At 44.9% G+C, this 26385-nt stretch overlaps 1 protein-coding gene and 1 pseudogene across 2 annotated transcripts in view; both read left to right on the plus strand.

Annotated features, from left to right (window-relative positions):
* TMEM51 (transmembrane protein 51) overlaps positions 1 to 13144 on the plus strand; it is a 55468-nt gene extending 42324 nt beyond the window's left edge. Inside the window, exons 2-4 of one of the 2 annotated variants that reach the window (XM_070474082.1) lie at positions 2933 to 3000; positions 8430 to 8955; positions 11998 to 13144. In XM_070474082.1, the coding sequence (XP_070330183.1) occupies positions 8618 to 8955; positions 11998 to 12406 (747 nt within the window). In that variant the 5' untranslated portion in view covers positions 2933 to 3000; positions 8430 to 8617 and the 3' untranslated portion in view covers positions 12407 to 13144. Of the gene's footprint in view, positions 1 to 2932; positions 3001 to 8384; positions 8956 to 11997 lie in introns of those variants that run through there. The other variant, XM_020873761.2, reaches the window with a different exon arrangement.
* Positions 4897 to 4955, plus strand: LOC139037573 (U6 spliceosomal RNA; annotated as a pseudogene).
* Positions 13145 to 26385: the final 13241 nt, after the last annotated feature.

The following is a 26385-nucleotide window of genomic DNA, read 5'->3' on the forward strand; positions in this document are numbered from 1 at the left end:
TGCCGAGATCTCCTCCCCCTAAAGCCACCCGGACGGGCTGGACACTTCTGGAACTGTGCCTTCCGGGGCCTGAGAGCAGAGCTCAGAGGCCACATGAGGGTCTAGATCACAGCCTAGGTTTCTAAACTGTGTTCCGGAGAATTGCTGGGATTCAGTGGGAGAGGGTCAAGGGAAGGCTTGCCCATCAACACTTGGGACACTGTGCTGTTTCAGCCAGAGCAGTGCTGTTTTCTGTTGTTCGATTTTATTTAAATTGTTATCTTTATTCTGTCTCTAGGACTTCTCTGGTGGCTCAGCTGGTAAAAAATGCAGCAGACCTCCTGCCATCAGGAGACCCGGGTTCAATCCCTAGGTCAGGAAAATTCCCTGGAGAAGGAAATGGCAACCCACTCCAGTATGCTTGCCTGGGAAAATCCCGTGGATGCAGGAGTCTGGCAGGTCCATGGGCTCACAAGAGTCAGACACAACTTAATAACTACACCACCACAACCTACTGTCTCTTTGTCTATATACTGGAAAGTGAAAGTGAAAGTCGCTCAGTCATGTCCAGCCCTTTGCGACCCCATGAACTATACAGTCCATGGAATTCTCCAGGCCAGAATACTGGAGTGGGTAGCCTTTTCCTTCTCCAGGGGATCTTCCCAAACCAGGGATCAAACTCAGGTCTCCCACATTGCAGGCAAATTCTTTACCAACTGAGCCACCACGGAAGCCCGCGTCTGTATAGAAAGAGATTCTAAGTGTGGACTGGTGATAAGTATCCACCCCCCTCCACAAATCGGGTCTCAGCCAGGTGAGCACTCAGATGTCACAGCCATGGTGGGGCTCAGCCCTCTCATCCCCTCAACTCTCCAGGGAAATCCCTTGTTCTGGCTGTAGTTAGTTGGCCAAGGATGTGTGTGGGAATAAAGACAGCAGATGCCCAGCTTGGAGGAGCAAGGCTCAGGGTGCTCACCTATCTGCTGGGAAGACCAGGGACTGGCTGAAACCTCAAACCCCACCAGGAAATACTGACAGAGTCACCGTCTTGGGTCAGAATGAAAGTCACATTTAACCTGGGTGACTTTCCTGTGTTGTTGGGAAATCATTTGCATAAGGACACAAGACTTGAATATCCTGAAAATTAGCTTTATCTAATCCTGTCCCCCTCGGTGCCAACCTTGGACTAGGCCTTTTCCCTACAGGACATCAGTTAAACTTTCTAACTTGCTAGGTAGTCATTCATTCATTCCACAATAGCTATTAAGCACCTGTTACAGTCTTGACACAAGGTGCTGAGTGCTGGGTATACAGAAATGAACAAGGCAGATGGGACTTTTCTGTCAAGGCGTTTACACTCCAATGGGGAGACAAGGAGACAATAGGAAAGCAAAGCAAGGCTGCTGTAGACTGAGGTAACATCATCCATCCATAGGAAGGAATGTCATAAGGACCAAAGCACAGGGCTTGAGAGTAGCTGGGTAAGGGAGGGGAGGGGACATTATTTATAGTGTGATCAAGGAAATCTTCGCTGAAGAGGTGGCATTTGAACTAAGAAACAGAAGTGGTAAGAAAGTGGATAAACAAAAAAGGCAGGTAGATGGGAGGGAAGTTCAAGAGGGAGGAAACATATGTATACCTGTGGCTGATTCATGTTGATATATGGCAGAAACCAGCACATTATTATAAAGCAAATATCTTGCAATAAAAACTTTTTTAAAAAGGGATTTTTTTAAAAGGGGTGGGGGAGGAAGTTTATAAAAGGAAGACTAGAAAAATAAATACATCATGCTCAAATCCAGAAAAAAAAATATATCATGTTCAAATCGAGAAAATAAAGCAAGAGACAGGTGGAAGAGTTTCAGGCTTTGGGAACAGTAAGTGCAAAGGCCCTGCAGCAGGATGTGTTTAATGTGACTAGAAACAGACAGGAAGCCCCCTGAGAGCTGGTGAGTCAAGAGATAAGATATGAGAGAGGCAAGAGCCCAGTCCAATCTGGAGGGATTTGAAGGCCACAGCAAAGGAATTTGAATTTTATGCTAAGAATAATGGAACAATATCAACTCTTAGAATCTCCTACTGTAAAATATTCCAGCCAATCAAAAGAGTATATATAGGTGTAGATATATGTGATATTTAATTAATAATTTAATGAATACCCAGGTACCCTTCACTATTCCTCCTTGACACCATTTCTCACTCTTCCAGGGAGATACCTATTGTCCTCAATTTTAATTCTTAATTTTGCCTTTCTCCCTAATAATTACAGAGATAAAGGAATACATTGCTTGGTTTTGAACTACATATAAATAGAATCATGCTATGTGTGTTCTTCTGCAATTTCCTTTCCTGTTCAACCTCACATGTTGTCAGAATGGTCCATGCTGGTGCATGTAACTGTGGTTTATTCCTTTTCTCTGTTGCATTGTACTCCACTGGACTATAACTGCATAGTCAGCTACTGTCAGGGTTTATTTTTTCTCCTGGGACATGACATTATTCGATTTTCTAATGTTGAATTAACTTTGCATTATTGGGATAAATCTTTTTGAAAAATGTGGTTGGATTCCATTTGCTGATATTTTGTTTAGGATTTTTGTTTCTGCGCTATCAGATCAGCTTGACCTGTCATTTTTCTTTCCTGCCTTTTTGCTTTTGGGGTCAAGATTGCACATTCCCCATAAAGTGACCGGGGGAGTGTTTCTCCTTTTACTTGCCAGAGCACTTGTGTAAGATGGAGAAAATCATGGAAAGATTTCATCAGTGTGACTGCCATATCACCATCATTTTGCAGCCCCACTCTTTGTTTCAGAGTCTTGGCTTCTTTTGATACAACTTTTCTTGCATGTGCCTTCTCCCCCAAAAGCAAAGAAAACATGTGCCTCCCCCATGAGTACCTCAACTTGACATGCTCACAGCCTACTTAGAAAGCTACATTTCTGTTTTTTTACAGATGGGTCCTTAACACAAGATTTTAGCATGAAGAGTTGTTGTCAGACCTGTCTCCCCAGCTAACCACAGGTAGGTGCCTCTCTTAACTGGTTCACAGCTTTCTTGAAAACCTAAATACAGGATCATTCATTCATCTCTTAGGGCTGCCTCGAACCTGAGCTGTGACAGATCCAATTCCTGGGTCCCGAGGTGAGTCTAAGCCAGCTGGGACCGCAGGCTGCTCACCAAGGCTGCTCTGTTTTAAGGACATCTTGGAAACTATGTGGCCCAAATCCTCTAAGCACAAAATTAGCTTCTTTCCATTATTTTTGAAAGGGAAAGAACACCATGCTAAATATAACGTGGATCAACAAGCCAGAAACAAGATAAATAGCCACCAGCTGCACACTGGGGAGCTGGGTCTCCACCCACCCCCCTGCACACTGGGGAGCTGGGTCTCCACCCACCCCCCACCCTGGTGAACCTTCGAGGTCTTGGTTTCCAGAGGGTGGGAGGAACCAGCAAACGATTTGAAGCTACCATTGGACACAAAACTCTGCCGCAAACCCAAAAAACAAATGCCTTCATTTTGTTTTCTTATGCGAAAAACAACACATTTCTGTGTTTTCCAGTTATTACCCTCCTAAGAAGAAAAAGAAAATAAAAACCATTCTGATCCCAGCACCCAGAGAAAATAACTATAAACATTGTGGTGTTTTGAAATTTAATATAACACATTCAGTGGTGTCTCTCCCAGCCTTTTATTCCCCACTATCGTTCTTTCTTTTTAGATGTTCTTTTTGTAATGCTCCCCCACCCCACCACTCCATAAAACTTTAATACCAGATAGGCTGAGTATCTATGTACCATGGAGGACCACAAACTTTTGTAACAACTAAGATTATTTTATACCATCCCCAAGAGCTAATTTCCCCCCCCCCCCCTTGTGGGTGAGCTCACCCCATGGAGAATGCAGGCTTTAAATAATATTAAATAACAAATCTTCCTGTAAGAACTCATTGTGTGCTGGTCATATACTGTTCTGGGTACTTTATGTACATTTACTTGTTGACTTATCATAACTCTCCTATGAGGTTGAATCCTAGAGAACTTTTATCTGCATCTTAACAGTTGTAGAAACTGAGGCACAGAGAAGTTAAGTCATTTGTCCAAGGTCACTCAGCTCGGAAGGTGCAGAGAGCCCAGGCAGCCTGGTTCCACAGCTCACACTTAACCACCAAGCTGTGTTGCCTTAAGACAACACATTCTAACTGTAAAAAAATTCAAACTATAGAAATGGAGTGTGCCGGTCTTTTGTCTCTAAAAAAATACAGAAATAGAGTAAAAGTTACACTTCCTAGGCCCCCTTCATCCCCAGAAACAATCTTTGGCACAATTGGAATGTGTCTCTCATCTGGGATTTTGCATATATGTTTACATATATGAAAATATATTGCCTCTTTATTTTAACTTAAGTAAAATCATTCAGCCTTTCCCCCTATATATTCATATGAATAATACATGCCCATGTATAGAGCTTTGTAAAAATTAGGATCATACTGAACATATTCTTATTTGATTTTAAAATGTATCATTAGCTGCTTTGAGACCATAAGTCAGTAAGTGCATATTTTATTTAACCAGATCCAGACTACTGGCTGTCTAAATAGTTTCTAGTTTTTCACTACTATCAAGTTATGATGAATATCCTTGCCCTGTACATAATTCTTAGAAGTTGGAATGACAGAGCCTGAGGGTATAAACATTTTTGAAACTTTTGATCCCTAAATGCCAAAACTTGCCACCCAGAAAAACCCATCCCAACACCCTCACCCACAATGAGTATTAGTGCCTGTTTTCAGACATTGACAACAGGCCAAAAATGTGTTCATTCTGACCTTTTCATCTCTGCCCGTGTCCGTCATCAGGGGCCTGTTGTACTCATGTGACAGCACAAGGCAGACCTTGAATTGAGAATGAATGAGAGTGCTCGCTTCGGCAGCACATATACTAAAATTGGAATGATACAGAGAAGATTAGCATGGAAGATGGTAATGATAACCCTATATGCAAAACAGAAAAAGAGACTCAGATGTATAGAACAGACTTGTGGACTCTGTGGGAGAAGGCGAGGGTGGGATGTTTCAAGAGAACAGCATCGAAATATGTATATTATCTAGGGTGAAACAGATCACCAGCCCAGGTTGGATACATGAGACAAGTGCTCGGGCCTGGTGCCCTGGGAAGACCCAGAGGGATCGATCGGGTGGAGAGGGAGGTGGGAGCGGAGACCGGGATGGGGAATACATGTAAATCCATGGCTAATTCATTTCAATGTATGACAAAAACCACTGCAATGTTGTAAAGTAATTAGCCTCCAACTAATAAAAATAAATGGAAAAAAATAAGAGAGAGAGAATGAATGAGAGCAAGGAGCCAGTTTGGGTAACGTGGCCACAACACTGCTTTAATAAACAGGTTGTCAGCCTCCTGGTTAAGAGGCCTGGCTGTCCAACCCTGAGCAGGTGCTCAGTAAATAGTTTCTTCATCTCCCCTGCTTCCAGCACAAGGCTCAGGCTGCACCTCTCTACCACTGAGCCCCCCAGGTCTGACCTTTGTCTCCAATCCATTTGGCAGCACTAAGGCATTTCTCGGGCTGCGAAACCCCTCATCCTTCCCTTCACTGGTCGTGAGTGATGTGAGAAGCACACAGCCTTGTGTATACAGTAGGCTGTTAGCAGCTGGCCTCACTGCAAGTGTCTCTAACAGGATTCTTGTTCAGTGTTCTGCATGCACACACGTGCATGGTCCTACACCAACACACGGGCATGTGTGTGCATGTATGTACGCACTTGTGTCCACCCATATAGTATAGCACATTCAGGAGGCAGACCCTAATGTGTGAAGTGGGTCTTCTCTCTCACGAGATTCTCCATATGCCCTCCAGCCTGAGTTAGGACCCCCGGCTACCTAGTGCCACAGTGCCTGTACTTTCTTCTCATTATTTTTTTAATTTTTTAAAATTTTATTACTTTATTTTTAGCTGTGGGTCTTCAATGGTTTTATTTTGTGGGTCTTCAATGCTGCAGGGACTTTAGTTGCAGTGAGACAGGGATACTCTAGTTAATGTGGCAGGCTTCTCATTGCAGTAGCTTCTCTTGTTGCAGAGCCAGGCTCTAGGGCACACCGGCTCAGTAGTTGTGGCTCCTGGGCTCTAGAGCACAGGCTCAGGATTTGTGGCCCACGGGCTTCGTTGCCCCATGACACATGGGATCTTCCTGGATCAGGGCTCGAACCCATGTCTCCAGCATTGGCAGGCAGATTCTTGACCATTCAGCCATCAGGGAAAGCCTTTTTAATATTTTTTAATGTGATAAAAGTCACATAAAACATACGGTTGTAACCATATTTAACTATGCAGTTCAGTGGCACTAAGTACTTTCACATTGTTGTGCAGTTCTCACCATCATCACCATCACCTATCTCCCGAATTTTTCATCTTCTGAAACTGAAACCCTGTCCCCATTAAACACTAAGTCCCCATTGGCATCTACCAATGTACTTTCTGACTCTATGAATTTGACTCTTGTAGGTACCTTATATAAGTGGAGTCAGGTGGTGCTAGTGGTAAAGAATCTGCCTGCCAGTGCAGAGATGTAAGAAATATGGGTTTGATCCCCTAGAGGAGGGCATGGCAACCCACTCCAGTATTCTTGCCTGGAGAATCCCAACAGAGGAGCCTGGTGGGCTACAGCCCATGGGGTCCCAAAGAGTCAGACATGACTCAAACAACTTAGCTCCCAATGTATATTGGAATGCCTTAAGATTAACTTAATATATGTCCTAAAAACAGATTATGCCTTATTTTTTTCCCTCTCTTTCTTCCTACTTTATTGTTATTCCCTGTGGACTGTTTTCCTGCTAGCCTGAAACCTCCCCACTAATCTTTAACTTGTTCATCAGTATTTCTCTAGTACTGAACACTGCTTAGCAGGTACATGTGAAATATTTGTTGAGTGGGAGAAGAAAAAAGAAGGAATGGACTTCAAGCCGATAGAGGATGTTATCCCAATTATTTTTAGAGTATTTTTGAACAAAGCGGCCAGTTTCAGATGGAGCCCAGTGCTTGATGAGACAATATCTCGGCAGCATCAGATTTCACATGGCCTGGTTAGCCGTCTTTTTGCAAGGAGCGGCGGAAAGAATGTGGAAAGGCAAATAGGACCCTGGCCATCTAAACAGCTGTAAAGTTTTACTATTCTGCAAAGATTGCTGTAGCAGGGATAATGTATTGCAGAATAATTAGCCAGGAGCCTCACTCGCTGGTCCTCCAGCCCCCTGAAAAGTGTTCTAATCTCAAACCTTCAAGTCACTGGCTTATCAGGCTCCCTCTCCCTGCCAGCAAATTGTTATGGACTCCCAGCTGACTGATCCCATGAGCCAGAGGTCTCAGAGCTGCTTCACAGGAGAGGGTTTTTCATCCAGCTGGGCACAACAGCTAAGATGATGGATGTGCAGGTTTCTGCCCCTTTAAGAAAAGCAAAACTCAGAACTTCCCTGGCAGTGCAGTGGTTAAGACGCCCTGCTCCGCATACAGGGGGCACAGATTCCATTCCTTGGTTGGGGAAGTAAGATCCCGCAAGCCACACATGCTGTGCCAGACAAAAATAAACAGAAAAGCACCCTTTAAGAGAGAAGGAAAAAAAAAAAAGGTAAAACTCCATGTGGCTGAAAAGAAGCATGCCTTGCAGGACAGCTTCATCTGGCTATTTCATTCATTTGATTCAGCAGACATTGGGGGAGGGAGGGTGCTGCTATGTTCCAGAAGCAGAGTGAAAAAGATGTGGTGCCAGAAAGAAAGAGATTTGCCACAGAAGATGCTGGGGGCTTGCGGGAGACACAGAAGGGTAGCTGAGCAGGGTTGATCAGAGAAGGACAGAAACGCTGAAGGGAGTTTGCAAAGGGGGGCAAGGTGCAAGATGAGTGGGAGAGGCAGGGTCAGGTTGAGCACACCACGAGCAGGATTTCAAGGAGCCTGGATTTTGTGCTGCCGACAATGGGAAGCCACTGAGGGTGGTGAACACATCACAGAAGGCCCCTTCGATGGGTCATATCATGACTGATGCCAGTCAGCCAGGCAATATTGACATGGCTCAGGCAGGCCATGGTTCACTCTCGCCGTACCTGGTGAGAGGGTGAGATTGTACTGCACTTCACTAAATCCCACAAAATATCTGGATGACCTGCAACTCTGACCTTTCTGGCCTCCTGCAGGGAAAGGTCTAACTTCTCCTTTTCTGGTGGGGGAGGCAGATCACAGAAGGAGCATGAGCACGTAAGACATCTGGAATGCATCAGAGGCGAGCCCAGCCCGGACCATGACTCAGTCCTGCCTCCCCCTACCCACCCCCCTGCAACACCCCCCTGCCCCGCCCGTATTCAGGAGCACAGCCACCGCATTCAGCAGAGCGCCTTGAATCAGAAATGACTTTGCTCTCTCCTCTCTGTTTTCCTCGCAGGCCTCCTGGACACAGCCGTCCACACAGGATGCCTCACGTTGGCTTGCAACCATCCCTCGAGAGCCCAGCTGCCGTTGTTTTAGTGTGGCACTAGGGCTTTCGTTCAGGCTTTCGTTTTGTTGCAGCTGCTACTTTTTATTTATTTATTTTCTCTCTTTGAACCTGGACTTTGCCCCACTCCTGCTGGCATGATGGCCCAGTCCAAAGCCAATGGCTCGCACTATGCGCTGACCGCCATCGGCCTTGGGATGCTGGTCCTTGGGGTCATCATGGCCATGTGGAACCTGGTCCCTGGGTTCAGCACTGCGGAAAAGCCGGCGGCTCAGGGGAACAAGACAGAGGTAGGAAGCGGCATCCTTAAGAGCAAGACCTTCTCTGTGGCCTACGTGCTGGTCGGGGCCGGCGTGATGCTGCTCCTGCTCTCCATCTGCCTGAGTATCCGGGACAAGAGGAAGCAGCGGCAGGGCGAGGAGCTGGCACACATCCAGCACCCGGGGGTCGAACCACACGCCCACGAGGAGGACAGGTGAGGATGGCCAACTGGACCCAGATAGGGAATGGACACACACACCCACATGCATACACACGGGCTCAAGGCTCAACGATGGTGAGAACATTTTAATCTAAGGGGCTGTCTCCCATGACCACTTCTGTGAAACAGTTCATTGTTTTACAAATGACTTTATCTTTTGATCCCAGAGTTTCCCAAATAATACGGTTTGAATGGATGATTACAGTTGTGTCAAGATTTTGACACACACCCCCAGGGGACCTGCATGGCACCTGGGGTGGCCAGAGCCTCCCCACTGGAAGCTTGTCCATTTACCCAGTGCCCTGGATGTTTATGCTTTGAGTTGAAAGGTTGGGAAGCTAGGTTCTATTTGACCAAAAATGCTACGAACACATTTAAAAAGCAATTGCTAAATTGGGGGCATAAGATAAAAGTTGATACCCCAAGTATAAAAAGAGCGCTACTGTGTATAAAATAGATAACTGATGAGAACCTACTATATAGCATGGGGTGGGGTCGGGGGAAGAAGGTACAGTCTGTTTGTAGGACAGATATTAAGTTAACCTTAAAAATGCATTCCAATATACAGCAAATGCAGACAAATACTGTTTGATTCCACTTATACAAGGTACCTAGAATAGTACCTCACATTCATAGAATTAGACAGTACATTGGTAGATGCCAGGGCCCAGAGGTTGGGGAGGTGGGAGATAGGGGTAGGGATGGGGAATGGAGACTTAGTGTTTAATGGGGAGAGTTTCAGTTTAGAGAGGTGGAAAATTTGGGAAATGGATGATGGTGAGACATGCACAACACTGTGAATGTACTAGTGCCACTGAAATGTACAGTTAAAATATGGTTAAAATAGTATGCTTTATATTATGTGACTTTTATCACAATAAAAAAATTTTTTTTAAAGATCCCTTACAAATGAATGTTAAAGAACACACAGTTGGAAAATGGGCCAAGAACACAAACAAGCATTTCATAGACATTCAAATGATAGTTGTCCAGTCTCATTAGTTAGGAAATACAAACAACCAACAAAAGGCATTGTAATTCTTTGCCTACCTACTGGCCAAGATAGACTGTCCTCCGGGTTAAAGATTTGTAAGGAAGTGAGTTGCTAATGAGGGGTTGATTGACATAACCTTACTGAAGGGGAATTCACTGTAACTGGCCATTTAAAGATGTGTGCACCTATCAATTCTGTTCCTAAGAGCTTATCTTTGGACACAGTCACACAAGTGCAAAGGGGTCTGTACTCATAGATTTATCAGAGCCTTGCTGAAAATACCATAGACATATGTGACGACCTAAATATCCATCAGTCAAGCTAAATTATAACATGCCCATTCAGTAGAATTCTCTGCAGCCACTGCCAATCTATATTTGCTAATGTGGATCTGTATCTCTGAGAAAAGGAGGTTTGTAACACAGCATGTTAAGGTCTTCATTACATCAGACATTGTGGCTATGGGACTAGAGAAGGATCTGGAAAGGTGTATAGCAAAATGTTGTTATTGTTCAGGCACTAAGTCGTGTCCAACTCTTTGCAACCCCGTGGACTGCAGCACATTAGGGTTCCCTGTCCTTCACTGTCTCCCAGAACTTGCTCAAACTCATGTCCATTGACTCAGTGATGTCACCACCCATCTCATCCTCTGTTGCCCCCTTCTCCTCCTGCCATCAATCTTTCCCAGCATCAGGGTCTTTTCCAATGAGTCAGCTCTTCGAATCAAGTGGCCAAAGTATTAGAACTTCACCATCAGTTCTTCCAATGAATATTCAGGACTGATTTCCTTTAGGATTAACTTGTTTGATCTCCTTCCTGTCCAAGGGACTCTCAAGAGTCTTCTCCAACACCACAACTCAAAAGCATAAATTCTTCAGTGCTCAGCCTTCTTTATGGTCCAACTCTCACATCCATTCATGACTACTGGAAAGATCATAGCTGTGACTATATGGACCTTTGTTGGTAAAGTGATGTCTCTGCTTTTTAATATGCTGTCTAGGTTTGTCATAGCTTTTCTTTCAAGGAGCAAGCGTCTTTTAATTTTGTGACTACAGTCACCATCCACAGTGATTTTGGAGTCCAAGAAAATAAAATCTGTCACTGTTTCCACTTTTTCTCCATCTATTTGCCATGAAGTGATAGGACCAGATACTATGATCTTAGTTTTTTTAATGTTGAGTTTTAAACCAGCTTTTTCACTCTCCTCTTTCACCCTCATCAAGAGGTTGTTTAGTTCCTCTTCACTTTCTGCCATTAGGTATCATCTGCATATTTGAGGTTGCTGATATTTCTCCCAGCAATCTAGAGAGTTGTTTTTATTTTGGAAAAATTAAACAAATTTTCTGAAAGTAAAAGATAATCAAGCATATTCTAGAAAACTTGGGAAATACAAAAAAGAACAAAGGAAAACTAGTCATCCATACCATTAAAGCTATGACCAAGTCACTTGACCTCAATGTATCTGTTTTCCCATCCATAAAATGAAAAGTGTTAACCTCCCCTGCCTTTTAGCCTCATATGTTAACAGCATGCCAGGTGGGCTATTCTGATGCCCAGATGGACGTCCTTTGACCATAGACAACATAAACATACATGAAACAGGTGCCAATTTGAAGCAAAGTGGTTGTTCCTGGGTAGATTAAGAATATCTGGAATATAAAATTTACATGTATCTCCAATTATTCTGTAATTTCCCATCCATAAAATGCATATACCAATATTGGGTTGGCCAAAAAGTTCATTTGAGTTTTCCATATTATCCAATGCAAAAAACCCAAATAAACTTTTTGACCAACCCAACAGTACCTAACTCATAGTGTCTTTAGGAAGATGACATTAGTTTATACGTACTTAGAACAGTGTCTGGCTTGTAGCCAACAGGTGAAGTGATAGCTCTTATTCCTCCTTAGATACACCTATTTTTAACAAGGCTGGTATACCAGGTCCCAGTGGCAACATGTGGTCTGGGATCCATCTCTTCGTGATTGTAAGTGACTCAAACACATGCTAATCCTTCCATGTCTGTGCTTGCTGTCTTGCAGCCAGGAGGAGGAGGAGGAGGCCTCCTCACGGTACTATGTCCCTAGCTACGAGGAAGTGATGAACGCAAACTACTTGGAAACAAGGGATGTGGACCAGAACCCCCGGATGAGCATCTCTCTCCCCTCATACGAGTCCTTGACGGGGCTGGATGAGACAAGCCCCACCACAACCAGGGCCGACGTGGAGACCAGCCCAGGGAACCCCCCCGACAGGCAGAACTCCAAGTTGTCCAAACGCCTGAAGCCGCTGAAAGTGAGAAGGATAAAATCCGAAAAGCTTCACCTCAAAGACTTTAGGATCAACCTGCCAGACAAAAATGTGCCTCCTCCCTCCATCGAGCCCTTGACACCCCCCCCACAGTATGATGAGGTCCAGGAGAAGGCCCCTGACGCCCGGCCCCCCGACTGACGGCCCCTCCCAGGCGGATTCCCTCCTGTTTCTCGTCCTCTGCACCAACAGACCCTGAATGAAGCCACTTCAGCCACAGTTGAGAAGCGGAGGGGCCAGGTGTGTACTTAGCTATTTGGATGGGGCCAGTAGCTGAGGGCGTTCTAGGACTGGGGAGTGACTCTGCGGTCCTTAGGACCTCCAGTCACAGGTGCATTGGAAAGAGCTGCTGCCTCAGATCTTGTGAAGCTGTGACCCCATCCAGGGAAGCAGTGCCGGCATCTTCCCCTTTGTCCTTCCTTGACATTGAATTGCTGGGGACAATACTACTCCTTCTACTTAGGAAAGGATACGTAGCAACTGGCTTAGATCATGGCTTTGTTTTGCTTCCACTAGGACTGTTTTGTTTCCAAAAGAAAATAAGTTATGCCTTCACTTTCTCCCTGGAGTCCTGCATTGTGGGTAGGAAAGATGACCAGCTTTGCAGAAAGGACATGCCCATGTCATGAATTAAGCTGAACAAGAGGCTGGATGATTACATGGGGGTGAGACCCAGGTGGGGTTCTCAGAGCCCCTGATGCCATCAGTTGTTTTGTGGCCTCAAGACCTAAGGATGCATAAAATCCTAGTCTTATTGGTAGACTTTTACTAGTCTCTCCTATGTATTGGCAAAAAAAAAAGGAAAGCCATCTGAGATGTTCTATTCCTTCTAAAATGCCGTGCAACTGAGCTTTTTGTAATAAAATATTTTATATGTCATACATTTGGTGCTAAATTACCTTAACAGCTCTTCCAACACTGACTTGCTTAGGGAGAAATCTCACCAATGAGAACAATACTGGCTAATATATCCTGAACACTTAGTATACGCCAGGTGCTGTGCTAAGCACTTCACATATTTAAGCCGGGTATTGGGCTTCCCAGGTGGTGCTAGTGGTAAAGAACCTGCATGCCAATGCAGGAGATGCAAGAGATTCTTCAATCTCTGGGTCGAGAAGATCCCCTGGAGTAGGAAATGGCAACCTGCTCCAATATTCTTGACTGGAAACTTTCATGGAGAGAGGAGCCTGGCAGGCTACAATCTATGTGGCCGAACACCACAGAGCCCACACCCACACAAGCCAGGTATTCCTACTGTGGGTTAGTTCATGGAGAATCGGGTTAATTAAGGGGCCCCAGGTCACACCACTAATAAGTGGCAGAGCTGGGATTTGAACCTAGGCCCCCAGGGCCTGAGTTCTTCCACAATCTACTGTGCCACTCAGTGGAAAGGGCTCTTTCAGACTTTAAATGAGGACTTGTGTGTCCCAAGAGCTGAGAGTGTCCCTGTCAACCCACATGCCCAGCAGAAAGTTCTGGATATTTAGACTGCAGCTCTCTACCTGTCTAAACGTCCTATGAGAGCTCCTCTCCTGAGAACTGACCCAGATGGGCTGTATGATCATTCAGGGTGCAGGTGTCCTCGTAGAAAAGGCAGAGTGCCTACCTGTGGAGTCCAGGAGAGAAATTCAACAAACGAGAACACACAAGGGGACAGTGGACTGCTGAGGCTGGGCTAAACGAGGGGACATCTAGGGTCAGGGTCTTGACCGTGGAGTGGGAGTCTGGGAAGTCAGATCTAAGTCCAAAGTTCCCTTTCTGGGATGTGATTAAGTCCAGTGGTTAAGACTCCATGCTTCCAACATCAGAAACATGGGTTCAGTTCCTGGTTGGGGAAGTTCCACATGCCATGTGGCATGGCCAGAAAAATCCACAAAACCGAAAATAAAACAAGTTCCCTTCCTGGTGTTGATGAGCCTGGAGCTGGCTGCTAGGGGTCTGTGTGGCTAGGAGCATGGCTGGGAGAGCAAATTCTCAGGCCCCGAATGTTTTCCTAAAAGCTCCTGTGGGAGGGAAGGAGCAACCATTAGAAGGTCAAGCACCTTCTTATAACAGAATTGGCAGCAGTGCCGAAATCCCAACCTTTCATTTCCTCGTGTAAATCCATCTATAAACAGGGAGCTACAAGGGTCTGCTTGGTGGCCTGGGATACCGAGAGGCCTGGTCTGGTCCCAGTCCACCCCTGAGCCACCCAGGGCCTCTCCGTGTATCTCTGGGCTGAACTTGCTCTTCATTTACTCCTAATGCTTCCCCCTGATTGGAGGACAAACAGGAGGAAAAAAGAAAAGGGAGGAGCAAGGTTCCAAATGAGCTGAGAAATGACCTTCTAGGGACTTCCCTGGTGGTCCAGTGGTTAAGAATCCGCCTCCCAATGGAGGGGACACAGGTTGAATCACCTAGTTGGGGAACTAAGATCCCACATGCCACAGGACAACTAAGCCCATGCATCACCACTATGGAGCCTGCATTCTAGAGCCCATGGCCTGCAACAAGAGAAACCCACGTGCCACAATGAAGATCTAGCACAAGCAAAATAAAAAAAGTGACCTTCTACAAGGGCTCTTGATCTGGTCTCTGGTAGACATCTGTCAGAGGGTCTGCCCAGCCTAGACCCTCCTCAGGAGAGAAAGACGTTTGGGGCTTGCAGTAGGTTGATCTGTGGCCCCAAAGATCTCAGGCTCTAATCCCTAGGACCCAAGAACGTTGCCTTACAAGGTAAAGTTTTGCAGATGCAATGAAACTAAGGATTTTTGAGTTGAGCTTATCCTGGATTGTCCAAGTGGGTCCTAAACCCATCCAGAAGTATGCTTGGAGAGACAGGAGGAGATTATACACACAGGAAAGGAGGAGACAGTAGCCACAGAGGCAGAGACTGGAGTGATGCACTTACAAGTCAAGGGACACCCAGAGCTGGAAGAGACATGGAATCATTCCTCCCTAGAGCACTCACAGGAGTTCAGTCCTCCTGAAACACCTTGATTTCAGCCCAGCTGATGCTGACTTGGGGCTTTCAGCCCCCAGAACCATTAAGAGAGTAAGTCTGTTGTTTTAGACCACAAAGCTCATGGGAATTCATTATAGTGACTTTAGGAAACCAACAAGGGACTCAATCTTCAACTCATTAGAGACTAGCCCTTGCTTTGATCTGAATGCTTCTGGACTGATCCTATAAGGCAGGAGTGCTTTAGAAATTGGGGGCTTCCCAGGTGGCGCACAGTGGTAAAGAATCTGCCTGCCAAAGCAGGAGAAACAAGAGATGTGGCTTTGATCCCAGGGTCGGGAAGAGTCCCCTGGAGAAGGAAATGGCAACCTATTCCAGTATTCTTGCCTGGAAAATTTCATGGGTAGAGGAACCTGATGGGCTACAGTCCATGAGGTTGAAAAAGAGTCGGACATGACTGAGTGCATGCGTACACACACACACGCGCGCGCACGAGCGCGCATGGAAATTTCATCAATGACCCTATTTGTTTTGTATGCTTGGAAACGATCAAGTAGAAAATTATTTTATGTTGCTCAGAGAATAGATCGTGGATATTTAGTAGGTAAACTATGGAGCATGGATGCACATCTGTCTAAAAGCAAGGCAGAATATTAGCTAGGAATGTAGCAATAAGTTCTCTACAATATTAAATTAAAACCAAAGCAGGAAGTCACTTTCACCTCAAAATTCCCCAGGGCACACTCATCCTGTTTGTTCACTGGTTCAGACTTACCAGAGCTCTCTATCTTTTGACTATTAAAAAAAAAAGAGCTAAAAAGGTGAAAACCAGAAGAAAGACCCTGGTCCTTCCTTTTCCCTCCATTGTGTTTTTGTTCTTAAGGAAAATATAAGAAAGGCAGGGACTTCCCTGGTGGTCCAATGACTAAGACACCACGCTCCCAATGCAGGGGACCCAGATTTCATTCCTGGTCAGGAATCTATTAATAGATCCCATATGCTGCAACTAAAAAAAAAAAAAAATCCCACATGTTGCAACTAAGAGCCGGTGCAGTCAAATAAATAATCTTTTATAAAAGAAGAAGAAAGGCAGAGAAGCAGGTCAAGCGGGGAAAGTCAAGAAGCCACCCACCTGTCCTTGGACCCTAACTGGTCCCAGGGCTAGGAAAGAGCAAAGAAAATTCCCCATTAGCACTCCCACCCCACCCAAAAGCAAGAATCTCAGCAGCCATGTCATTGTCCTGTGATTTCCACCCTCTCAAGTCACAGCTGGTAGGTGTGTGTTCACCTGACCCAGGAGAACCAATCAGAAGCTGGGCTAGGCTAGGCTCATCTCTCCCAGGTCCTGGAATGGAGAGGCTGGCTGGGCGATGTGGTCTCAGGGATTAGGGGGTCACAAGTGAGTGAAGCAGGGCAAGTTGCTCAGCAGAGAGAGAAGCTGAGTGCTGAAAGTGGCAGAGGTGAAGATGAGACTTCAGAGATGACTGTCTCTCGATGACTCTCTGGTCCTTGGTCCTGGTCCCTTGGTTAGCCCTGCTGTACGTCTGCTCCTGGGTTCCACAAAAGATGCTTTGTCATGCCAGTAAATTCCCCCTTTTAAGCTCTGATCCTAAATTTAGCCCAAGTCCTTGAAGGTGGGCACTGCCTTTGCATTGTAGGCAGTACTGGTCTCACAGTGGACACTCCACTTGGTCTCGGTTCTGATTTTCACTTTTCTCAGACTGGTTATAGTTCTGATGAAGGGGAGCCACAAGCAGATGACAGAGGCAGAAGATCACGTTGGAACATGACTGTAACTGCAGCCCAGAGCACTGCCTGGAGTGTGTGTGTGCACAGCTAAGTCAGCTGGGTGCACCCACAAATACATATCGAGCTCCACAAATACCTTATGAGCCAGGTACCATTCTGGGCTCTGGGGATACAGCATGAAGCCCTGCTCTCCATGGGAAAGGTTCTCGCTTGGACAGCGTTTCCCAAAGTGGGTCCCATGGCCTTGGGTGACAATGATCATGCTCACTTTGGACTGGCTACTTGTTCTGGGTATAATAAACTTGAAAACCACCAGGCAGCCAGGTGCACAGAGAATGCTGGTCTGCAAGAAGAGACTCGTGAAAAATGGTCCATAGAAAAAGAGATCAGCTGGTTGGCCTCTCCTGGGTTCTCCTTTGTCTGGCCTCATTCACTGCCCTTTGGGTCTACAGAATGCCCCAGGCTGCTTTCAGTAAAGTCCTATTTTTGCTGAAATGAGTTGGAGTGGGATTCTGCTACTTGCTGCCAAATGCCCTGAGATACCTTGGTTCCTGGGCTTCCTAGGTGGCTCAGTGGTAAAGAATCTGCCTGCCAATGCAGGAGACACAGGTTCAAACTCTAAGTGGGGAAGATCCCCTGGAGGAGGAAATGGAAACCCACTCCAGGATCATTGCCTGGGAAATCCCATGGACAGAGGCACCTAGAGGGCTACAGTCCATGGGGTCGCAAAGAGTCAGACATGATTTAGCGACTGAACGACAACAAAGCCTTGGTTCTAGATGGACACGTGTGAGATGGCAAAGCCAAAATAAACCCCAAGTGCAGAGCAAAATTGAAAATGCAACACAGCTTTATCCCTGGAAATGGGTGGATCAATCAAACCACAGGCCACAAAGGACAGTACTCAAAGAGCCCTTCTAAGGATTAATGGTCTCATTCTTTGCCTTAAGGGCCCTGACAAGGCCCATTTAGCTTCTAGGACAAATCGCGCTAAGTATTTAAGTGTAGATGTATGAAAGGACAGCCTCTGTTCTGTCTGCAAGTTCAGAGGGTGAGAGATGGGCTTTCTATCAGGGAGGATTTTGTTTTAATCCAAGCACTGCTGCTTCCTAGAAGGATGCATGTGTGCTAAGTTGCTTTAATCGTGTCCGACTCTGTGCGACCCTAGGGACTGAGGCCCACCGGGCTCCTCACTTCAAGAGATTCTCCAGGCAAGAATACTGGAGTGGGTTACCATGTCCTCCTCCAGGGGATCTTCCCAACCTAGGGATCGAACCCACATATCTTAAGTCTCCTGCATTGGCAAGCGGGTTATCACTAGAAGGATGATCTTGGGCAAATAACTGGATCCCTCTGAGCCTTGATCTCTACATTAGCAAAATGGAGGTGACTCATTTTGAGATGGGTGCCGGAGAAACACACAGGTAAAGTGCCAAAGCTACAGCTGCACAGACAGTGAGAGCCACGTGGTGGCTATGACTAGACCACTGTCCCCTGATGGAGAACTTGAAGATCCAAGCACTACTACAAGCGTGAGCCTCACAATCATTTCTCTTTTTTTAGATTTTAATTTATTTAATTAAATAAATAATAGGCTGTGCTGGGCCTTTGTGGCTGCGGGCAGGCTTTCTCTAGTTGTAGTGAGTGGGGGCTATTCTCTAGCTGCTGCGGCTTCTTTTATTGCAGTGTGGGCTCTAGGGCTCTCGGGCTTCAGTAGTTGTGGCTCATGGGCTCAGTAGTTGTGGCAGATGGGCTTAGTTGCCCCACAGCCTGTGGAGTCTTCCTGGACCAGGGATTGAACATCTGTCCCCTGCATTAGCACACAGTCCTCACAATCATTTCCGAAAACAAGTCTGGGGAAAATTCACTAGGCGCCACCAATAGTTTGTAAGGAATCCTCGCAGAAAACCATCTCCAGGGAAACAGCTGCAGGGATGCATAGGTAAGGCCAGTTGAGGAAGTCCTGGGGTCAGCCTTGCACAAGACTTGACTCTTCAAGGCACATGATGGCAACTCCCATTGCACAGAGTGGACAAATCAGTCCACTTTGTTTTCAGTCTAATGCTGAGTTGTCAGTGTATTCAGAACTGAGTGGCTGGTACTAAGAAAGTGAGCACAGCTCTAAGGGTTTTAGCCACCCTCTTCCTGTTTGAGTCCCCAACCATATTTCCCTGAATTGTAATGGGTAGAAGGGGAAAACATCCTTGATGAGCTGTGTTTGGGAATCCCCAAGTTAAGCAAAGTCTATTCATTCAACACATTTTTATGGAGAACCTACTATGTGCCACATGCATACAGTAGGGATAATCTGCAAAAAAAAAGTGGATCAAGTTCCGGCTGACACAGAAGCCATATTCTGGGTGGAGGGAGGACAGATAATAAACAAATAAATCAAAATATGATGTCATGGCAGAAAACTAGAAGGATGTGAAGAAAAATGGGACAGGAGAGACAGGATCACCAATCTGAGTCATCAGGAAAAGTCTCCGAGGGCAGTAACATTGAGGAAAAGTGGGGAGTGAACCACATAGATATCTGGGTGCAGAGAATTTCAGAAAAATCTCTCCTACACTTGCGCACATTATGAATCTCCAAGCAGATGCTGCAGCATCTCCCAAACCCATTTGGCCATTGAAACTTTTCTCCCCACAAAGCATCTTTCAGGGTCAGCTTTCACAGAACATCCTTCAAGGAATAGTGATTGAACCAAACCCAATATTCTCTAGGGGGAGAAACAGACCCAGAACAGACAAGGATTGGCCAAAGTCCTACAGCTCACTGATGAAGTTGTCCATCAGCTTTCTCTCTGTGTGCATTCAGATCACAGATCACCAGCAAAGGCAAGCTACCAAGATGTCCCAGCACCTGACGGCAGCAGGGAGAACCAGGTTGATGGGTCCAGGATGGGTCCCTGTGCTTAGAACACCCAGCACAGACCTCCTCATGTCCATTTCCCAGTAGGGAAACTTGTGCCTCTGATGGGAAGCCTGCATCCCCTCGCTAGAGCCTCAGGTTGGGGCGGTGGATACTCTCCAAAGTTCTTGCCACCTGTGAGGGTGGTAGTTCGCAAGACACAGTCAGACCATTAAGAGATACTTTTCACATTGAGCCAACAGGAGAAAGCCATTCCCCTATCTCTTTGCAGCAATGTAGTTGGTCTAGAAAATGATATCCTAGAGTACCTGCAACTGGGATGGTACCTGACCATGAGCAGCAACACATCAGTCTCAGATCCTCCAATAATCGACAGAGGGCAGAGGTCAGGAAACCTGTTCTCTTTGGACACTGTGAAGCAAGCTGACCAAGAGAGGAAGGGAAAGACATAGAAATACAGACTGTGCAATACATAGATACAAATTTATCCAGAAAAGCCACCCAAGATAACACATATACACGCACACCAGACACCTTTAAAATGTAGCCCTGGCAGCAGAAGCTTCCTCGGGGCCAAGCCAGCTGACTGCTCTGTGTCTCGTCAGACCCCCTGGAACTCTGCAGTTTCCAGGAAGGCAGTTACGTGGATGACTTGCTGATACAAGCTGACCCACTCCCAGATGCAACATGAGACAAAAGATTCTCAGCTCCCAGTGACACTGCTAAGGATTCAAGCCAATGCCAGAACTGAATGCTTTTACCTTAGATCAGTGGTTCTTAACCACTGGATTGATTTGCACCTCCCCTCCAGGGGGCATTTGGCAAATTCATGGCTGGAGCGGGGCTGCTGCTACTGCTAAGTCGCATCAGTCGTGTCCGACTCTGACTGACATCTAGGAGAGCAGGGATTCTGCCACGTACTCACCAATGCACAGGCCAGTCCCCACAACAAAGAGCTGTTCTACCCCAAAGTCAACAGTGCCAAGGTTGAAAAACTCCGCTCTGGACAAAGGAAAATCCATCCTCCTGGGCAGTGAGGACTCTGGTCATAGAGCCTGGCTCCACAGTGTCAGTTACATCAAAAAAAAGCAGGAGGGACTTCCTGGTGGTCCAGTGGCTAAGACTCAGTGCTCCCGAAGAAGAGGGCCTGAATTCCATTCCTAGGTGGGAAACTAGATCCCACATGCCACAGCTAAGACCTGGTACAACCAAATAAATAAGTGTGTGTGTGTGTGTGTGTGTGTGTGTGCGCGCGCGCACTCAGACACTTCATTGTGTCCGGCTCCTTGGGACCCCATGGACTGTGGCCTGCCAGGCTCCGCTGCCCATGGAATTTTCCAGGCAAGGATACTTAAGTGGGTTGCCATTTCCTACTTCTGGGGATCTTCCCGATCCAAGGATGGAACCCATGTCTCCAGCGTCTCCTGCATTGGTAGGTGGATTCTTTATGACTAGCACCACCTGGGAAGCCCCAAATAAATAAACAGATAAAATTTAAATATTTTTTAAAAGAAGCAGGAAACAATCATGCTTGGAGATCAGCCTGAGGGTGGTACTTACCATTTTTAAGAACTTTAAAGAACTGTCACATTTACAAAGATTGTTTTCTGATCCATGCCCAATGCAGACTATAAATTGAATTCTCCAGGGCATGATATAAACAAATATCTCTTCCCTTTCTCCTTTTCTCTATTCCCTAGTCCTAACTCTGTGCATTGAAACCTGGAATTTATTAACCGTAATATAAAAAATGTGAGAAAGAAAATAAAGTCAGTAGTAGTTACAAACTCAAGTCAACTTTGAGAAATCTAAAATTATTTAAAAGCCTACTTAGAACTAATGGAAGGGTATGTAACAAAACAACTAGAATACATTTTGGGAAGCAAAAGTTATGGCAATACTCTTCCTTATCAGGGAAAAAACAAAAACAATGTCAAACAATACAGCATGCATCTCAGAGATAAAGTGAAAGTCATTCAGTTGTGTCTGACTCCTTGAGATCCCATGGACTATAGACTGCCTGGCTCCTGTGTCCGTGGAATTCTCCAGGCCAAAATACTGGAGTGGTTTGCCATGCCCTCCTCCAGGGGATCTTCCCAACCCAGGGATCAAGCCCAGGTCTCCCGCACTGCAGGCAGATTCTTTACCATAAGCTGGGCTCAATACTGTATACAATTTGGGAGGTTGGTGGGAACTTTAGACTCAAGAAAATGTTCTTAGTGTTTGTCTTCAAGATGTCTTATTTCAGAATGCATCCTTGACAATTGTGTCCAGTGAAGAAAAATCATCAGCATCTATTTTAATAAACCACAAAAGAGAGAAAAATAATATAATGTGATAGCAAGCTCTTTCTTTCACATTTTGGGTTAAATTTGACAAGCTGTGGATATATGTGTTGATAAAAGAAATTGTGTGAATACTTGATATGAACAAGTGAATAAATGTACCTGCCTTATCTAGATGCTGCCTCTTTCAAAGTTGAACAATAACCACAAAAAAGACAAAAGCTGCAGTTCTTTGTTCCTGACAAATTGTCTGTTCTAAAAATCAGATTCAAAGTATGAGTCCATAAATTGACTTTCTGAACAGAAAAGGGCACACTGTTCTAGCAGTTGCCAATGATAAATTCATTTTAGCACCAAATGGTTCCTTTTAAATCAGCACAAATACACCAGAGAAAAAGATATAGGAATATACATCTTACAGGAGATGCTATGAGCAGAAGAGCACAATAATTTGAAAGGTAATGCTAAGTTTTTTGAAACTATCCACTCAATTAATTAAAATGGCAAATAGGAATTGAGACCCCCCCCCAAAAAAAACTAACTGCTATTTAGGATAAAATTTGTTTTTAATGTTTATTTCCCAAGTTAAAAAAAAAAAGTTTGAGACCTAAGATTTTTCCGTTGACCTGAAAGCAGTAAAAATTGTCCATTAATCTCCCTTAGGCCAATAATAGAAAGGTCTCAAGGGGAAAAATAGGAGCCAGAAATAAGACTGAAGGAGAAACAGTAAGGAAAAGTACATCAAATGACCAAATTCTATAGATAGGTTGTAAGCAGACTGGCCCATCGTCCTTCTGCGTGTATAGCTGAATGCTCAGATGTGTACACTTTTATATGTACTTTTTTTTATTGAATAAACATAGCAGTAAAAGAAATATGATTTTATCTCTAGGGATTGCTTCAAGTCAGGGTTTCTCCACTTTGGCACTAATGACATTTGGGGCTGGACAGCATCTATATGAAGGGCTGAGACTCTCCTATGTGTGGCAGGCTGCTTAGCAGCATCCCTGGCCTCTCCCTACAGGATGTCAGTAGCCCTCCCAGGTGTGACGATCAAAAATATCTCTACACAATGTCAAAAGTCCCTTTGGAGGAAAAATATCCCTAATTGAGAACTACAGCTTTAAGTCTACTGGGGGAAAATGAAGTAAGAAGAAGTAGAAAAAAAATAGTATCACTGGGTAGTAATTTCCATATTTGCAAAATCAGAAAGAAAGTAAAAGTCACTCAGTCTTGTCCAACTCTTCGCAACCCCATGGATCATACAGTCCATGGAATTCTCCAGGCCAGAATAGTGGAGTGAGTAGGCTTTCCCTTCTCCAGGGGATCTTCCCAACTCAGGGGTTGGACCCAGATCTCCCACATTGCAGGTGGATTCTTTACCAGTTGAGCCACCAGGTTGTAAAGGTTGTGAAAGATGTTGGTAACTGCATTTAGTTACAAGACTGGAAGGGTTTCCCAGGTGGTGCAGTAATAAAGAATCCACCTGCCACTCCAGGAGACGCAAGAGATGTGGGTTTGATCCCTGGGTCGGGAAGATCCCCTAGAGAAGGAAATAGCTACCACTCCAGTATTCTGGCCTGGAAAATTCCATGGGCAGAGGAGCCTGGCCGGCTACAGTCCATGGGGTCGCAAAAGATCAGACATGACTGGATACACATGTGACTAAACTATAATGTTATATGTGGTGAAAATGCTATAAAATGGAGTTTTGAGTGGGAATGGTGCGAGAGCTTATTTTGTCCAACTTCCTTGTACCGGGAAGGAAAACCAAGACACAGAGTTGTTTGTCTAAAGTACACATCAATGCAATACAAACATAGGTGGTTACAATTCATTACCATGTGGCTTCCACATGGAAAAACAAAAAACACAGGAGCCAACCTGCATCAACCCCTGAGGTAGCGTAGTGTGAGCCTCAAACCAAACAATGACTTCAGTGGATTGAAGCACATCAACACCTTTTTAAATCAAAGATTCCTAATGATGTTTTTGAAAAACTCACTGCTCACTTTGGCAGTTGCTTCTTACTTTGCATATTGACACATAAAAGGAAAGAACCAATCTCTTAGCCTGCCTTTCTTGAACCAATCTTATTTTATGATAAACAAATGGTTGATGAAGGACTTTAGCTAATAATTACCAAAGGAATAACAATCAGAAAAAAAAATCACAAGTTTGTGACCTCAAAAGAAATAACAGATCCAAGGAATAGTCCTCAAAGGATGCTAAAATTATTAGGTAAAACGTTGATGAGCTCAAGTGCCCACTGATGGGTGAATGGATAAACAAAATAAGATGTCTACACACAGCGTAGAAACAGTGATATTATTAAGCCTTAGGGAAAGGGAAAGGGAAAGTGAAGTCGCTCAGTCGTGTCTGACTCTTTTGAGACCCCATGGACTGTAGCCTACCAGGCTCCTCAGTCCATGGAATTTTCCAGGCAAAAGTACTGGATTGGGTTGCCATTTCCTTCTCCAGGGGATCTTCCCAACCCAGGGATCAAACCCAGATCTCCTGCATTGCAGACAGACGCTTTACCATCTGAGCCACGAGGGAAGCCCTAAGTCCATGGAATTCCCCAGGCCAGAATACTGGAGTGGGTAGCCTAGCCCTTCTCCAGGGGATCTTTCCAACCCAGGAATCGAACCGGGGTCTCCTGCATTGCAGGCGGATTCTTTACCAACTGAGCTATGAGGGAAGACCCTATTAAACCTCAAAAGGAAGGAAATTCTGACACATGCTACAACATGAATGAAACTTGAGGACATTAAGCTAAGTGAAATTTGATCTAATCAGACTTCTAGATCTAACTATTAGTTAACAGGAAACAAGGGGAAAAGAAGAACAAGTTAATGGAAACCAACAGGAAGCGATCAGCCAAATCCAGGGTGTGAATGTTCTACAGAACAAAGGAACCAGTTTCTCCAACACATCAGTGGCTGGGGGACAAAAAGGTCAGGGACAAGGAGTTGCTGTTATAGATTAAAAGACATTTCAGAGACAAAACAACCAAATGTAGCATGTGGATCCTGTCTGGATCCTGACTCTAACCAACGGTTAAAAAGATATCTCTGAGAGAATCAAGGAAATGTGAGCATGGACAGAATATTGGATGGTATTCAGGAATGATTATATTTTTAGCTGTGATGCTGTTGAAGTGTGGATAATACAAAAGGGAAAAAAAAAAATCCCTCTTTTCTGTTAGGCAAGCTCTATGGGTGATCAACCCTGAATATTCATTGGAAGGACTGATGCTGAAGCTGCCACCTGATGCAAAGAGCTGACTCGTTGGAAAAGACCCTGATGCTGGGAAAGACTGAAGGCAGGAGGAGAAGGAGGCAGCAGAAGATGAGATGGTTAGCCAGCATCACCGACTCAATGGACATGAGTTTGAGCAAACTCTGGGAGATAGTGGAGGACAAAGGAGCCAGTCCACAGGCAAAGAAGCCTGGTGAGTCTCAGAGTCAGACACGACTTAGCAACTGAACAACAACAAATGGGTGAAATGACACAAGTTGCTTAAAATTAATCTAGAAAAAAATTAAAAATGATGTACAACACAATTCATCTCCAACAGACTCAGTACTTTCTACATGCTAGAAGGTGATTGGAAAAAAAAAAAACTTGTTCAATAGGAGGCTACAGAAGAGTTGTGTGGAAGAGGTTGAACCTGAAATGGTTCTTACCTTTTAGAAAAAAAAAAATCAAAAATGAAGAAAATAGAAATGAAAGAAGATTGGGAAAATGTTGAAGCTGGATAATGAATCCATGAAGTTAATTGCACTCTTCTCTAGTTTTGTATGTATTTCCAAAATCCCATAATAAAAAACAATTTTTACGCAGGCAATCTCAAAGGAACAGACAGAGACACAAAACAAATAGAGTGAGCTCCAACCAACGCAGAAGAAAATGAAGAAGCCACGGCTTCCTGAGAAAAAAATGCCTCTGCCAATTTGAGGGGTTAATAAGTGTGGGAGGGAGTGACCACCAGCCCCTTCCCTAAGTGGTAGTGGCTAAGACTTCATGGCTTCAGTGCACGGTTGGAAAATTAGGTCCAATGTGATACAACTAAGACCCAGAGCAGTTAAATAAATAAATAGAAATAAAATATCTTTAAAAAAAAATAAGTGCAGGAAGCAGGAGATTAAGCTTGGGGCCTATGCAAAGTGAGTTAGCCAAGTCTATGATTCCCATATTAAGTTGGCACCCTCAAAGATGCTATACACCTGGCAAGAGGAAAGCTTAAAAAAATTTTTTTTTCCTGAATT

The sequence above is a fragment of the Odocoileus virginianus genome, chromosome 11 (genome assembly GCF_023699985.2).
Source record: "Odocoileus virginianus isolate 20LAN1187 ecotype Illinois chromosome 11, Ovbor_1.2, whole genome shotgun sequence".
Lineage (NCBI taxonomy): Eukaryota > Metazoa > Chordata > Mammalia > Artiodactyla > Cervidae > Odocoileus > Odocoileus virginianus.